At 42.0% G+C, this 16066-nt stretch overlaps 1 protein-coding gene across 2 annotated transcripts in view; it reads right to left on the bottom strand.

The window, feature by feature from the left end:
* LOC126392256 (mannosyl-oligosaccharide 1,2-alpha-mannosidase IA) overlaps positions 1–6963 on the bottom strand; it is a 254432-nt gene extending 247469 nt beyond the window's left edge. For both annotated transcript variants that reach the window (XM_050047564.1, XM_050047562.1), the window contains exon 1: positions 5313–6963. In XM_050047564.1, the coding sequence (XP_049903521.1) occupies positions 5313–5870 (558 nt within the window). In that variant the 5' untranslated portion in view covers positions 5871–6963. The remainder of the gene's footprint in view (positions 1–5312) is intronic.
* Positions 6964–16066: the final 9103 nt, after the last annotated feature.

The following is a 16066-nucleotide window of genomic DNA, read 5'->3' as shown; positions in this document are numbered from 1 at the left end:
GGAACACCTGGGTGTGGCTACAGAAATTGAACTCAGGTGTGATCAACCACAGTTATGTTTTAACAGGAGCTGAACACTTTTTCACACAGGGCCATGTAGCTTTGGATTTTTTTTTTAGCTTTTTTAGCTTTTTTTTTCTTCCTCATTAATAAAACCCTTCATTTAAAAACTGCATTTTGTGTTTACTTGTGTTATCTTTGACTAATGTTTAAATTTGTTTGATGATCTGAAACATTTAAGTGTGGAAAACATGCAAAAAAGTAAGAAATCAGGAAGGGGGCAAACACTTTTTCACACCACTGTAAGACACACTTCACTAAGCGTTTTCACACAAAACTAAATGGTACTATGACAAACCTATGACAAAGTGTGACTTTCTTACCTTGCAAAATTATCTTTTAAATAGACAAACAATATATGTGTAATTCAGGACACAATTCAAATGGGATCAAAAAAGTATTTGTGTCTCGCGCTTGACTACCATATGTATTTTCTTTGAAATAAGGTCCAATGGAGGACACCAGAAAGGTAGAGACTTTGTTTCTCTGATCTGGCTCATGAACAGAAAATTTGCCATTCGGCTGTTTTGCAAAGATTTACTTTCGTCTAAAAGCCATATACATATGTCTCAAAAACAGACAGAATTTAAAACTTGTCACTTTACTGTATTTTTATCAAACATCTAAATGTATAACACAGTGGCTTTTAACTGGATCAGATTTGCTCTGTAGTTACTGTTTTTAGCTGAACCTGACCTCCTCAGTGAATTGGCCTAGTCAGAAATACCCCACCAAAAACACAGATTTCCTCGTCTTCTTGAACAATAAATTGTTTTCAATCAATTTAAGATCATACTGTTGAGTTCCCTTTTTGGTAGCTAACAACTCAAAACTAAAACTGGGAAAAAAATCCTAACAACCTGGGAATTTTTCATGTATTGTGTTTAAACATGCCACCTTCTAAGTAATTTATGATGACATTTCCCTTCTGTTGTTTACTTAAGTGCAACACACACCGCCGCCGGCGCGGCGCTGTGGCCGTCAAGGGCCGCCCCCCAACACACACTGGCAGCGGCGCGCAGCGGCACCGTCAACATGTATTTCCCACCCCAGCCCTCTAGGTGGCTGTACCTACACTAGTTGCCAACGGTTGCCAACTGCTAGTAACAGAAGAAGAAGAGGAAAAACTTTGAGGCAACAACAACTTGAATTTCACGGGTGAGTTTCTTATCAAAGTCATCTTATTAAAAATTTGAAACAACCGGAGTTGATCCTACAAGACGAGACGTACATAAAAGGCTTTTCTCGCAGCGCCGCCATGAGCGCCGGCCGCGCTGGAAATAGAGCAGTGGGCTGAAGCAGAGCGGCGCGGCGCGTTGGCCGGCGCCAGTGTGGGTTGCTTCATAGAATATAATGGAGGCGGGCCTTTTGACGCGCGGCGTACGGCGGCGGTGTGTGTGTTGCACTTTAGCTAAAACAGTGGTTCTCAATCATGAGTACTTCAGGGAGTTCCAGGGGGTCCCCTGAAAATGGGGAAGAGTTTATTTTTACTGGTTAATTCACTATAGAAGCGAACCAAATGTGAGTATGAGTCATGAGTGGATATTCTGATCAAGGGTTTTACTTCCTCTGTGGTTATCTCTTCAACTGTAGTTACTAACTATAGTATTCTGGTCTTAATCGCATCTAACAACCAAATTTGGCCCCTGAAGCAAAATCTTATCAAATGGTGGTCCGTGACTTACTGTGTAGCAGTTTAGGGGACTTAACACAGAAAAAAGGTTGAGAACCGGTGAGCTAAAGCATTAATTTAGCAGATGATGTATGTTGCTAGTCTATCAGGAAAGCGAACTAACAAACTGATTTAACCAAACACTTTTGCCGGCTTTGTTACAGTTTTACAAATATTGTGTTTTGTGCTTCTAAAGCCTCTGTTTCGATTTTGTTTTTTCAAAGACCACAGGGGGTTTCCATGTCTCTAAGATACTGCTTATTATTGTGGATTACTCACACGCGCACAAACACATCCAGCTGACCATTAAATAGAATTACTTTAAAAACAGAACAGATGTACCCCATTTGGTTGTTTGTCTACACGGAGATGCAGGTGGGTTTCAGTACTGGATGGATAAACACAGTGACAGCCCTTCCAACTGAAACTGTCAAACTCAGAAATTCATCCCCGAGCACCTGATCATATAGATAAGCTATCAAATGCACACACACAGTTAACAGAGACACACAGGACAAAGACGCCCTGAAGACTTGTATTGCTCCACTGGAGGAGGCTCTGCCACGAGAGGCTGCAGTGTGTCTGTCCCCTCACTGCAGCACTCTCAGCTGTCAGTTTTATCTCCTGCATGCGCTACCTTCTCACCGTGTAAATGCATTATATGTTAGAGGCCACAATATACTGTACAATGTATTCCAATTTCCTCACGCAAAGGCTGTCATTTGGCAACACCTACATATCTCTTAAAAAATTCAGCGTATGAGGGAAAGAGCAAATCTCAGGCTTTATAGAGACCGCCTTTTAATGCACACTTCTCTTTTGATGCATGTGATGTTGTGGACACCAACAGAGGAGAGAGATATGGAGGTTTACGTCTTCGACTGGCACAGACCTCTCTTCATTTTCTGACGTCCCGTTTTTGCTCTGTGTTTGTTTAGATGTGCTACTTCTGAGCTCTGCGTCCAGTATTTTATTGCCGTACACCAAGTTCTAACCTTAGTGAATGTAAAAGGACATCAGCAACAAAATGTGCATGCAGAAATAGACACCCCCTCCTGTTGCTCCAGGCGCACGTTTTTTGTGATGCGGCCCCTGCTGTCCAGCCTCTTGTGTGGGAGCCAATGAGGCAACGACACAGTGAGCCATGACATCACAGCATTGCAAATAGGAGGCCGTTTGAAAATTACTCTTATCTTCATCCAGCTGAGGACTTTTGGAGGAGAATGAACTATCTGCTAGCAGCGAGGTAAACAGCACCTTGGCGACTCTGGCAGTATTCGCTGGTATCCTGGGGGGCCTCACTAGTGGTGGGCTGCCCTCAAATATTTGCCTTGTGTGATCAGACTGTCATTGTCCTCCGTTTCACCCTCACTTGGCAGTGGATGCACACACAGTGAAAGAACGTAGGGAGTCTGCTTTCTAGTTGTTGGCAGTCGAGAAAAACGATGCCCATTCACAGTTTGGGCATTGAGGCACTCAGTGGGCTGGACCGGACCCTTTCTGTTGGCTTTAGAAGGGGGATACCCTCTCTCTGCATTCCTTTACAGTAAAAAAAAAAGCACTACTTTTAGAGAGCTTCTCTGTCTGTGCACCACAACACAAGCTGGGAGTGACAACCACAAATCCAATTCTTTGTATTTCATGTTTCACAGAAATATCTATCAAAACAGCTAAAAAAAAAGTATTAAAACATGTAAGTATTGTCAGTTTTTATGTTACAGTTACTCCTTGGTTTTACATCTGTAAAACCTGGACAAAGCACAGGCTCGCAATGTGTCAGCCTGTGCTGGCAGCATGAATGTGAGCCTCCAGGAATAAGAGAAGCCGTCTGGAACGCTGCCAGCAGGCTTGAGACAGTGGAAAGTGAAGCAACAACAATAGCACACCACAAAAACGCACACCAGGCTATGGACATGCTATGTAAGTAAGCAGGGCCTGTCTGCTTCTCAACACCTTAATAAAGGTCTTCACTCGAGGTAGTGCAATTACAATTCCGCATCAGTAATTGGGAGAGGAGGGCGTGGTGGAAAATAACTTTTTCTCATACGACATGACCCCGAGGCAAGAACTTTGCCGAGCTCAGCTGAACAGACCAAATGGCAAGCAAAGTCACATTGACATTCACTTGAAAGAGCATCAAAGGAGAATGAGTCAGTGAGAGCTCGGTGCATGAGGGCAAATATCCCTCTCAGTTATCGTGTAGCACATCACCTCTAGGTATGGAAGGCATGTGAGCAGCGTGAGAGGGTGACAGCAGGCTGGAAGTGAGAGTGACAACGCGACTTATCCGTGTCACATGCCAAGGCTGAAACCCATCTGCACACGCTGGCCAATGGCTTCCCTCGCTGCACTCTCCCGTCTCCCCCTCCTCCTCACCAGCCTCACTCGCCTTGAGTGGGTACAGATGTGTGATGCACAGACGCTCCCACTCTGGAGCCCTTATTGGACCCACAGGGCGCAACAACGGCTGGCACACAGCTTGAAGAGCTCCTGGCCAAAGTGTCACTGCACAATGTAACATCATTTGCAGGCGATTGTGCGAGGGCGATAGAAGTGCTACAGCTAAACACGGGACATTATATCTTTCAGGATGACCTGATGGAACGCAGTTTAACAGATAACATGAAACAAATATGGCAATCTGATAATCCGTATGATTATGTACACAAAGGCAAATAATCAGAGTCCGTTTTTAAGAGGATTATTTCACAAACAAATTATGTTATATGAAAAAAAAAAACACAATATTATGCAATACCGCTCAGGAAAGTGCAGCTCACATTTATTTTGCAGGGCTAAAATTATTAAAAGTTATTTCTTCTGATTGCTCACAAAATTAGACTTCTTGTAATCTCGGCTACAAACACATAAAACTCATCTTAAGTCGTGACACTGTTCGCCGTCTTCTTCTACAGAAACCCAACAGAAAGTCATCCACAAAAAAGGCAAAGACACTGGGTAAATTTAGACAACTGAAATGATTGAGAGGGATTTATTTTGTCTGTTTGACAGGAGCTTCGCAAACAACTGTCCCGCTGCTTCTATAGAGAGATCGTCTGTATTGTCAGACAAATACAGACAAATCAAATTCAGCAATGGAAATATAATTACTTCTTTCAACTGTGCATGGCTGTTGTTTTTTTTATATCAGAATACAGCAGACTGCTATTTATCCGTTGTGTTTGCCTGTAATGTTTTGACAGCACGAACACGCTCCCATTCAAAAGACCCTGCAACTGAAACTTATTTGCTCTTTGAAGCCACAGACACATAAAAACTGCTTATTTTGAGGAGAAAGTTGAGTGAAGTCACCTGATTGACTGTGATCATTTGATCATTGTGATAGGTTAGACTTTATTAATACTGCACGGATAACATCTGTCCTGGATTCACCCCCAAATGTATCTAACTTCCTGTTTTTCTCCTTAGCCTCAATCGTGACTTCCCCTAACACAACCACATCATCATTGCATTTCTGCATACCCCATGAGGTTACTATGTGTCAGCTGTCCAGATTCCTGTAGGAACATTAAACAGCCATGATCGCCCCCCTATGATGCAGGTCACTGTCACATCCTTACCTCTTTAACTTTCTCCCGGCGCTCGTTGGTTTGGGGATCGCTCGGCTTGCCGTTGTCTCTCCCCAGCGGGGGTTTCTGCAGACACTCCTTAAACTTGTTGTAACTGAAAGTATCCGAGTGGGCACCGTGGTCAGCGGAGGTCGATTTCGCCGAAGCGGACTCCGGTTTCGACCTGGACAGAGTCAAGTCCTCCTGCGCTTTCCCCCCGGCGAGCCGCTCCTCGGTCGCCTCATGAGAGACGGGCGGTTTGCGGCTCAGACTTTTCAGCTTGGTGCTCGTCTCTCCTTTGGCTGAGGTCATGCCCCGCGGGTGCTCCTGGTCCTTGGGTCTTTTTAAGTGCTCCCTGGCATCGTTCTCAGACCCGGAGCCAACAGTGACTGGCTGGGTCTCTGTCTTGGACAGAAAAATGCGTTTTAGTCGCACAGAGTCGGGCAAAAAGAAAAGGGCCCCAAAACACAGTGTTACCAAACCCGAGAGAAAGAGCAGAAACACGAATTTCTGGGACAGGCGCAGACCCATGCCCGATGCCGACACACCGGGCAACTTTCGGAAAACCATTGAAACTTTTCTTGAGACGCTGCTCTACAGTATTTTTCTCCGACACCACACAGTGTTTTGACAGTCTCCCCTCTCTACCGAGCAGCTCGTCTGCTGCTGTGGGGCATGTGTAAAAACTAGATAGGATTTTAAAACACACCCCCGTGACACTTACAGAGTAGCATGAACAGCCTGCCAGAGCTTTCTTTATCTCGCTATCGATTGGATCTGCATAAGCGAAGGTTAGGCCTGCCTACATCAACAATTTACCAATCATTTGGCAACACAGCTGGAGAGCTTTGGGGTTTTATCTACACAACGCAATCAGTGACATCAATAGACTGCAGGATTTGGGTTTAAAATGTGAACCGTAAAACAGTGCAGGGCTCCGGGGCTGACAGATAAATGGCACTGGCGTTTACTGAAGCACTGAGCTATATTCAAGACTAACAGGATTACTATAGCATACGCCAGGCTAGCACGTAAATGCACTTTTATAAGATTTTATAATCAAACGGCTCGCAGTCTGTCAGGCCTGTGAACAAAGTTGTGTCTCGATGCATTATTCCACGCCGTGCAAATCGTCAATAACACACTGCCCTACGGTGCAAAACCTCAAGCGTGCAGCAGCAGCAGAGCATCTTTTCCTTGTCTGCGTGTGAACCGACCCACGTTGCTGCAATCTAAGCTCCTGAAATCACATCTGAGATCGCAAAGCCGTTTTGTTTGCATCTACCCTGTACAGCTGGTGGACGGAAACGCGTGTATATTCATGTCGCCTTTCTGTCAATTGCGCTCCTCCGGTAGCCTCCGTTTCCCCCCTTTCCACTGGCGTCAACACGCCGGGCGAAACAAATCGGTGGATGACATGAAAGAAGGCGGGTTTTGTCCCATGCGAAGTTATCCTAGCCCCTGATCCAAATCCATAGAATAAACAAATCCACCATCCAGTCCGCCGGTGTCCAACAAAGACAGACACACCGCCGCGTCGTCGCTCCGGTACCCGCCGCCGCCGCCGTCCGTCCGCCTGCCGTGCCTCGTTCTCTCTCGCCTGTAGTGCGCACTTGTGTCGCTGTGCCGTGGACGTCCGCTTGCGTAAAAAAGCGAGAGGAGAGGGCTGGAAATGTAACATATAGTGCAGGCAGGGGCGAGGAGGGGGAGAGGCGAAACGGTCCGCTGCTCGGCAATCCAGTGGGCTGGTCGGATTTCTTGATGGATATTCACAGCGGCTTATCAAAACACAGTTAAGCCGTTTGGACAAAAGCAGAGAGGTCTGAATGGCTCTGTACATTAGAAAACCATCCACACCCCCGAGGAAAATGAGCTCGTTTAATCCTTGTAAAGCTTTTAGGAGAGGATAGATATGTCTGCCACAGATGTCTAAGCAGTCCTCAGGAATTAAATAAGCAACACAATGAGCTAAAAATAAAGAAAGCACTTTCTAACAACCGCTGTTTTTTTGCAGACCACCGAACAAGATTTCATCCGGTTTTTGCTTATTTAAGACCTGATGTTGTATTAATGAAACCCAGGTGTGGAGAAACCCACCTGATGAGGAGTAACATCTATTATTTCAATTCATATCCGTACGTACTCATATACGTACTTTAAATACGTACTTTTTGCGTTAAATTATCAAGTTTCCCCTTTGTTAGCCTGTTAAGCGTAAGTTTGCGCCTCTCACTTAATTAACGGTTTTCCATATGGGAGTTTGGCATTGACTCAACGTTCCATTTAAGCTAGCGTGAACGTTAGCTAACTCTCAAACATGAACACAAGTTTAAAGAGAAGCTAGCAAGTCGTTTGACGACACTTACCCGGTTTTTATGGCATTTCCCAATTCCTTGAATAGTTTTCTATTAAGCTGAAACAAAATTATTAATTTGGATAAACATTAAAGAAGATTTGACAGGACTCAGCGTTGCGATACTTGATTAGCCTTACTAATTTCGCAGCCGGAAGTGACGCATCTACCTGCTTGTCTAGTTGGAGCATCAATAAAATCAAAACTTTATTTATGTATTTATTCATTCATTTAAGGCTAAAGATAATCTACTTAAATTATATATATATTTTAATCTAATTTTCTAATAATCTAATAATATTAATAAAAAATATTTTTTAAACGTCATTTCAATGTAATTTGTTTTTTTATTATTTTTTCAATTTTTAATCCATATGCTAGGGAATTGTCTCTAAGCAATCTGGAAATGTCCGTAAAACAGTGCTAAGTGTTGGCGGAACACCTGCAGAGGTTTCAAAGTTAGGATTATTTCATAAAAAAGGGAACATTTAATGTAAAATTTGATGTAATCATCAGTGCAAAAGGGTGAACTGTTTGAAAAATGATGATCGATAAGTGGCATAAACTGGGGCTAGACGCAAATGAAGTATTATGGAGGGGCCATGAACTGCAGTTTTCATCGCCCGCACACACTCTGTATTTCTTCATACTAATTGTGACTTGCATTTGGGTCATTGGGTCTGTGGTGTTGCAAAACTTCACACTGTGCTGACATCATCTGACGCTCTATCCTGTTTCATTATGACAACAAAGTAGACTATAAACTGTATGTTCTCAGTACTTTACCAATCTGCTTCAATGTTATATTTAGCTAAATATTTGATTTAGACAACAGATCCATACTATTAACACCAATTTTGGTCAAATAATGGATATATTAGGTCATGATTATACTTGCTAGCATTTCTGGGACTTTTAGCCATGTCACACTGTCTTCATCCGCGGATGGACTTGGCTCAGTGGTCATGGTGACGGATCTGCTGACATTAGGATTTCAGATCCATCTCCGGGACTGAGCAAACACTATCCGCTATTAAAGACTGTGTGATAAAGTTTACAGATCTGGGCAAAGCAGGTAAGTGGACCATGAGTTGGGATTGCTGTCAAACTATGTCCAAGGTCAAGAGCGACCCTTCATGCTTGACAGCTTGAATCCAACACACTGAATAACAGTTTGAATCTGTCTTCGATGCATCCCCGTGACTGAGGTGTGCTGCTGCTGCAAAGGAAGTTTAGAAAAGCGTGTTTACATAACGTTTACATAAGCAAGATAGAAGCTAAAGTGTAAACACAGTGTTTTCTCTCAGGATTAAATAAGATAGATGAGCCCATGAGTTGGCCATTACTGAACAGCCTGCACAGCACTATTCAACTAATGCACCTGAAAGCAGGAATGAGAAAATAAAAGTCTGATTGGATTCAATATTGGTCTTTAATTACAAGTCACAAACCCACAATGCCACCCAATGACCTCTGCTGGCCTCAGGGGGTTAGTGTCGCTCTGCTGTCCAAAAGTTGCCCCAGCATATCGTTACAATCAGTGTTTCAATGTAGACCATCAGTGCCATCGACTTTCCTGACAATGTCTGTGATGTTTAATGAACTCTTGATGAGGCACAGATCTTCCTCTCTGCTTCCCTCAGCCTCCTTCTCTGTTGTTGGAACAATCATTTCAAAATAAAAGTGGATGTTTGTCCTCCTTCCCTGCAAAAAAAGTTGAGTAGAATTTAAACATTTCCTGCACAGGTAATACTCTCTTATTATTAACATCTGACACATGGATCTCCTCGGGCTCTTTTTGTCAGGTGCATATGGCGGATAAGCTCATTTAAAGGTAATCTGTTCAGCATTTGACCCCACATTTTTACTGTAAAGCCGTCTCCCTCAGCGGCCATAATTGAGTCAGACTGGTTGTCTGTAATTTACAGAACAGAGAGGGGGAAATAAGGACTCATGAATTAGCCTTTTTATTTTCTGATCCAAGAACATTTCGCAGAAAGAAGGTAAATCTATGAAGCATTCTGCGGGCTTTATCACTGACAAAAGGACAGTTTGTAGTCAGAGAGAGGGGCTTTGTGATGGCTCAGTGTCTGTGTGTGTAATGAGGCTTTAATCTTGTGCTTTTTATCACTCTATGCACTACAGCATACAGCCAGTGGCCACTTTATTAGGTACACCAGTACAATGTAACACAGTCCAATGCTACTGTTCTGTCGTAAAGGTATGATGTCTGCTCTTTTTCTTTTCTTTTTTTGGTCACAGTTATGTGTTAGCATTGGTGGTGTTGCACTGCATTATACTAAGAGGTGTTTTTACACAAGGGTGGATCTTCCCATAGGCAACATACAGTAGGTGGCTGCCCCAGGGAGACGCCATAATAGACCTCCTGACCCCTCTTCATTTTTTGTTACATTATTATTATTATTAATCAAAAATAACCACACATAAGAGAGTGTATGTGGAAAACAGTACAAAAAAAGAAGATGAAATTTGCACATTTGCATTCACCGTATTCTTTTATTGTTTGTTTTTTATTATTATAGTTTGTTAGCTCAGTTGGTTATTTGTGTTGATTTCTCATTAGTTTTTGTTCTTGTTTGTAATAAATATAATGCATTTGAAATAAAATAAAATTAAATTAAATTAGATAAATATAAATTAAATTAAACTCAAATAAATTAAATTGAATTAAATTGAATTAAATTAAATTAAATTGAGTTAAGTTAAGTTAAGTTAAGTTAAGTTAAGTTAAGTTAAGTAAAGTAAATTAAATTACATTAAACTTTTTAGGGGGTGGGGGGACTAGGGGCAGCAGGAGTTCAAAAACAAAAAAAAGCTCTCTATATGATCCAATACAACACCATTTTAAGAATGACCTCAATAATAAACATTTTGATTTTACACAATTCTTACACAATGTCAACAAAAACTGTTGCATTGGACTGCATTAGATTGCAGAGGTGTACCTAATAAAGTGGCCACTGGGTGATCATATTGCCCGGCTCCAGAGGAAAAAGCACAACATGAACATAATCATTGAGGCATTTTAGATACATTTCACCTCATGGATTATTCATATGTTTATGCTGATTGCAACGAAATGAAACACCACTTGCTGCCTGTTTAAAACAGCTCAATAGACACATCAAGTCAGTATTTCTCAAAAGGCCAACTTATACACGAGTCCAGTCGTTGAGCTTGCATGAAGCTGCGCCGGGCCGGTGACAGCCTAGTTTATCACAAGGATAGATGAGCAAGGCAATACAGTCTCACCACTACCAACTACCAGGGTGAAATCAAAGCGGAGACATTTTTCACAGAAAATAAATGGTTTGTATAGGTAAATGGCTCCTACGGAGGTAATTTCTCGGAAGCTTTGTATTCACTCTCACAACTGAAACTAACTGTTGTTGTCTGGATGCAGTTAGTGATTTCACAGAGGAAGTGTCATTTGTGGTGACTGGCCGACTCTTCGTAATGCAGCAGTGGCACCACACAGCCTCATCGGTTCACTGCTGGACACACTAGCATCCTGCTCTTCCATGTGCAAACATAATTTATAATAAGCATGGAGAGGAAGTCTGGCGCTGCATGTAGAGCTGTTTGCATCAGACTGTGTCGTGGTTTATCAGTTGGGAAGCGTCTCCAAACACAGACACTGACTTTGTGCCCTTTTTTCTGTACTTCACTGGCATGTGATTATGATCAGAGGAAAGATGGACTGTAAGAAAGTATTTTTCACTCTACTCTTATAGACAAGAGTTTATTTACAGTCTACAGTATAATCACTGACTATTAGGACTCGTCAAACAATTACACCACTGAGATTGTAAAGTATGCAGGACGTGGCCTAAAACTCGCTGACTGTCTTTAAAACATTTTCTGCAGAGGGTCACAGATTGTAATAAGTCCTGTGATCCATAACCATTTCTGCTCTTGTATTCAAAAATTCTATTCTGTCCCAGCCCGCACTGATGTTTTATTCATCAAACAAGATGCCAATGAGAAAGTCCATCTCTGTGCTCTGCTTATTCCAATACATCAAACAGCAGGCAGAGATGTATTAGCTCGTGCCAGCGTGTCCAGATTAATAATGTCACTGTGCCTGCTATTTGTTTCTTTAAGCACTGCTGCAAAGCATTCCCTGACATTGGGAATCATGGCCCTGCAGGACGCTTGATGTCGAGTCATAAATATCAGGGATGGCTTTTTTGGGATGGGGGTGCTGACCCTGGTGCATGGCATGAGAGATATACAAGTCCTGACAAAGCATATTGAGGATGGAGACCCCAGTGTAACCCTCCATGAATTGTGGCGAGACGTGACACTGGCACCTCAATCCTGATGATTCTGATGGGAGATCGCCTCGTCTTATTAATGGGTGGTTGCTGAGGCTGTGCCATCCCAGAAATGAACATTTGGACATCAATTACTCACCCTGTGTTACACTGAATTCGGGGGGAAAACATTGTTTATCTTCTATGCCACCACGGTGAATGAAGAATCCAAAAACAAAGAAAATTCTTGATGAGTTGAAGTCATAGGGGATCACGCTGAACAATAGTAAAACTACATCAGAACATCAGTTTACAAACTCTCACAGAGACTATGCAGTGAAATCCAAGTCCTATTTATCCAGTCGTATGCTCAGTGTTTCCTATACACATCTATTTTAGCTAAAACTTTGCTATTAAAACACTTCTGTATAAACATTCTCATGCACCGATGAGTAGAGTGCCTGTGCTGTTTTTGCGGAAGTGGTTAAGTGAGTACTGAGCATATGACTGGATAAATTAGAGTTGTGTGAGAGTCCGTAAATGAATGTTTTGATTGAGTTTTGCTGTTAAACATGATCCCCTTATGACTTCAATTTAGAAATTTCTTTAACTTCTTTAACTTTATTTCCATTTGTAGTATTATATTTAGCAGTATGGCTCAGTTCTGGGGCCCCTCTGCTTTTCCTTGGGCCTACACAGAAAGCCTCTTTCATGTGCCTATGTGGAAAGCCTCAAGGCAAAGAGAGCACAACCCTCTGCCCTTCCACATGCAAACAAGGAAAGCCTAAGGCAGAGAGAGCAAACCTCCCTGCCCTTCCATGTGCCTACGTGGAAAGCCAGAGAGCAGCAGCAAAGACCCCTGGAACCAGAACAGAGCAGCATCAATGACAAACAGAAAAGACATCGATAAGTCAGACACAGCATGAAAAGGAGGAGCTGGGGTAGAGGCGGGTTGTAGAGGAAGCAGTAACAGTAGGCAGGCCAGAGCAGTTTAAATAGGGCGTCCTGAATGAGATCCACTGGTTGCATAGAAAGGAATCATGTGATCTATCAGCTGACTCCCTTCCATCAGTCAGCTGCTCCATCAGTTGATTTGGCTGTTTGATATCAGCTGATGTAGCTGGGATGTGAGCTGAGGTTGACATCGTGTCCTGCCTGAACTAAAGCTATGCTCAGTTTTTGGATTTTTCATTCGCGGTTGAGGCATGCGAGAAAAGAAAAGTTTTCTTGCTCATTTCAATGTAACAGTATATGTATCAAGTTTCAAGTTTATTTAAGTCAAAGTATGCAGAATAGTTCCTGTCAGAGTGTTCAGTCTTTAACATAGCATCATCTTTTATAAAACAATCATGTGTTTTCTCTGTAGAGTCTGAATTTGCAAAGTAAATAGCTGTCGAATAAATGTAGTGGACTAAAGTAGCATAAAATTGAAATACTCAAAGTACAAGTTCCTTAAAATTGTTCTTAAGTACAGCACTTAAGCAAATTGATTTAGTTACCTTCCACTACTTCAAACATTGCTGCTACACTACTTCGCTAATCGTGTGCATAATTCTCGTGAAAAGAAGTGGGTCCAAAGTGGCATGTTACATTTTTCGTCTCTCCCGTCAACATGAATAGAACACAGCTCAGATCAGCCATCAGTGCAAATAGTATCAGTGGAACAATAAGCTCAGCATTATTGCCTCGCTGAAGTTATATTTGTCTGTTCCTTTTATAGACGAGACAAACAGCAAACTGCTGTGTGCACGCGGCCCCTCATGTGACCCGTCTCCACCAGATTCATAATCAAAACATCTCTTGTTGTGTAACAAAACATTTTCAAAGCACGTTAGTCGACGCTGAAAATCGGGAGCATTCTCTTGTGAGGAACATCGATGCAATGGTTCAGGGTTTTTATAGCCCGAACACAACAATTAGCCATACATTAGAGGGGGTATATGGGCCATGTAAATGAGAGTGAATGCAATAGCAAACACACCATTAAGCTGATGTAATGGGGCCACAGAAAGCCTGACTCCCTCCCCAACACGCCGATTAAACATGCCAGCATGCTTTTAGTGTACTAACCATTCCTAAAGTGAAATTAGAAGTGAAAAAGTAGGAGCTTGTTCAATGATGACAGCACTTGTTAAGAGCTGCGTCAGTTTATGGCTACACAGTGCCATCCGCTGGTGTTCATATGCATTGCAAGCAGAGCCCATAGGTGTCAGTGAGGCTGTAAAATTCACTTTTCAATCATTTGCACCAACATTAAAACTGACTATAGTCTAAATTGACTGCACAGACTTTGCACCAAAAGTAGGCAAATAACCACAAAACCTTCCGTTCCTCCATGTATGCAGAGGTGGCCGAGGGTCAGACGGCTCCAATATTCAAAACAAACAACATCATTATATGTAAAGGGCAGTCACTCTAAACATTAAGAGCGATCAGGAGTAAACAAACAGAAGAGCCCTCATGCAAACAAGGCCAATTTAAGCGGCTCCACCGCGATGAGAGCCCAGTTGACAGACAAATGAGACCCGGTGATTTAACTGCAGCAAAATAGAAGTAAATAAACACTCGGACCAGTTCATTTGAAAAGCTTTCAGGCTCAATTCACACTGGGGAAGGCTATTAAATATTTGGCATTAGTTTATCGCGTGTTTATTCCACTGTAAAAAAAGAACCCATGAAGTGAGAGTCAGTTAATTAAATTCTGTTTGCAGCTGCTCATTAATTCACAAGAGTAGATACAGATACATGGCAATATTTAAATAATATAAAACCTGATTGGAGCTGAGAGGGAGTAGATGCTATATAGGATAAGATAAGATAGAACTTAACTCATCCCAAAGGAAAGTTTTGTGTCAAAGATGGTCAATATATATACAATAAAATGAAAACAACACTGGTACAATATAGTGCAGTGAATACCCTCCACAAAGTACGGCTTCAGTTTAAATTTATAACAGAGATGAATCAAGTCTTTTATGATACCGTCCCCAGGAAAACTGATTCAAAGGACTTACCAACAAAGAACCTATTGCAGTGCTGTTACATTTCAGGACGCGCATGTGGAGGTGTTGTTTTTATTGTGTTCGACTCTGCTATGCACAGTTTTCTTTGAAGAAGCAGTTTCCAACAAAGGTGACAAGTTCAGTCTGATGGGTCACAAGGATATGAAAGAGGAAAGGAAAGCATTTTTATACCATACACAAAATTATGGTTATTATTCAGACTCTTCTCTGATCTTTGATACTCTGATCTTAAGTTTCAAGGGTCGGGTTCTGTATTTTCATGTGCACAATAATCACAGAGAAGCAGTTGTTCGCCATTGACAGCTGTGGAGTTTTGTGCTCCTCCAACATGTACAGCAACATCTACCTCAGGCTCGCTCAAAGATCAACAGGCTCCCTGTAAGTTATTGTTGCTTGTAGTATATCCAGACAGGTTTCGTTGCAAGCAAAACCTACCAACACCTCTATAACAAATTAACATGTGATATCTTGTTTGTTTAATCCAAATAAAAATGATTTTACAGTTGGGTTATGTGCAGGACTATATCTTTGCTGGGTGCAGTTAACTCATGAAGAGAGAGGTGGCTACTGGTGGCAGAAATGTGGGTTTGAGTCCCCTGACTTGGACTTGGGTTACATGACTTGGATTCGAGTCAGACTCAAGTCACAAATTTGATTACCATTAACTCGACCTGACAAAATTTAAAAAAGACTTGCAGCTCAACTTGAATTTTGACACCAGTGACTTCACTTGGACTTGAGCCTTTTAACTTGAAAATACTTGATACTTTCCCCCAAGCCCAAAGATTAAAAAGTATGGTATCTAAGATACATGCGCAATGGATCAATTAATTTACCTTTATTTCTTGAATCAACTAACATTAACATTATTCATTCTGAACAAGTCAACACTTAATTCCCAAGATCCACTTTGCTTGAACCAATCCGACAGCATCTTCTCCTTACTCATTAGTTCAAGGTCCACAGGTTAACACACTCGACGTCATACTTGTGTTTGGCCATGTTGTTTAGCTAGTTTGCTGTCTCTGTTAAGTAGCTGTCTGTAAGTCACTCACTCTACAGCAGAAAATGGCATTTCAAAATAAAAGCTCTGTGCCAGAGATTCACTGCACT

Source organism: Epinephelus moara, chromosome 6 (genome assembly GCF_006386435.1).
Source record: "Epinephelus moara isolate mb chromosome 6, YSFRI_EMoa_1.0, whole genome shotgun sequence".
Taxonomy (NCBI): domain Eukaryota; kingdom Metazoa; phylum Chordata; class Actinopteri; order Perciformes; family Serranidae; genus Epinephelus; species Epinephelus moara.
The sequence above is the reverse complement of the archived record's forward strand: the minus strand, read 5'-3'. Positions and strand labels throughout refer to the sequence as shown.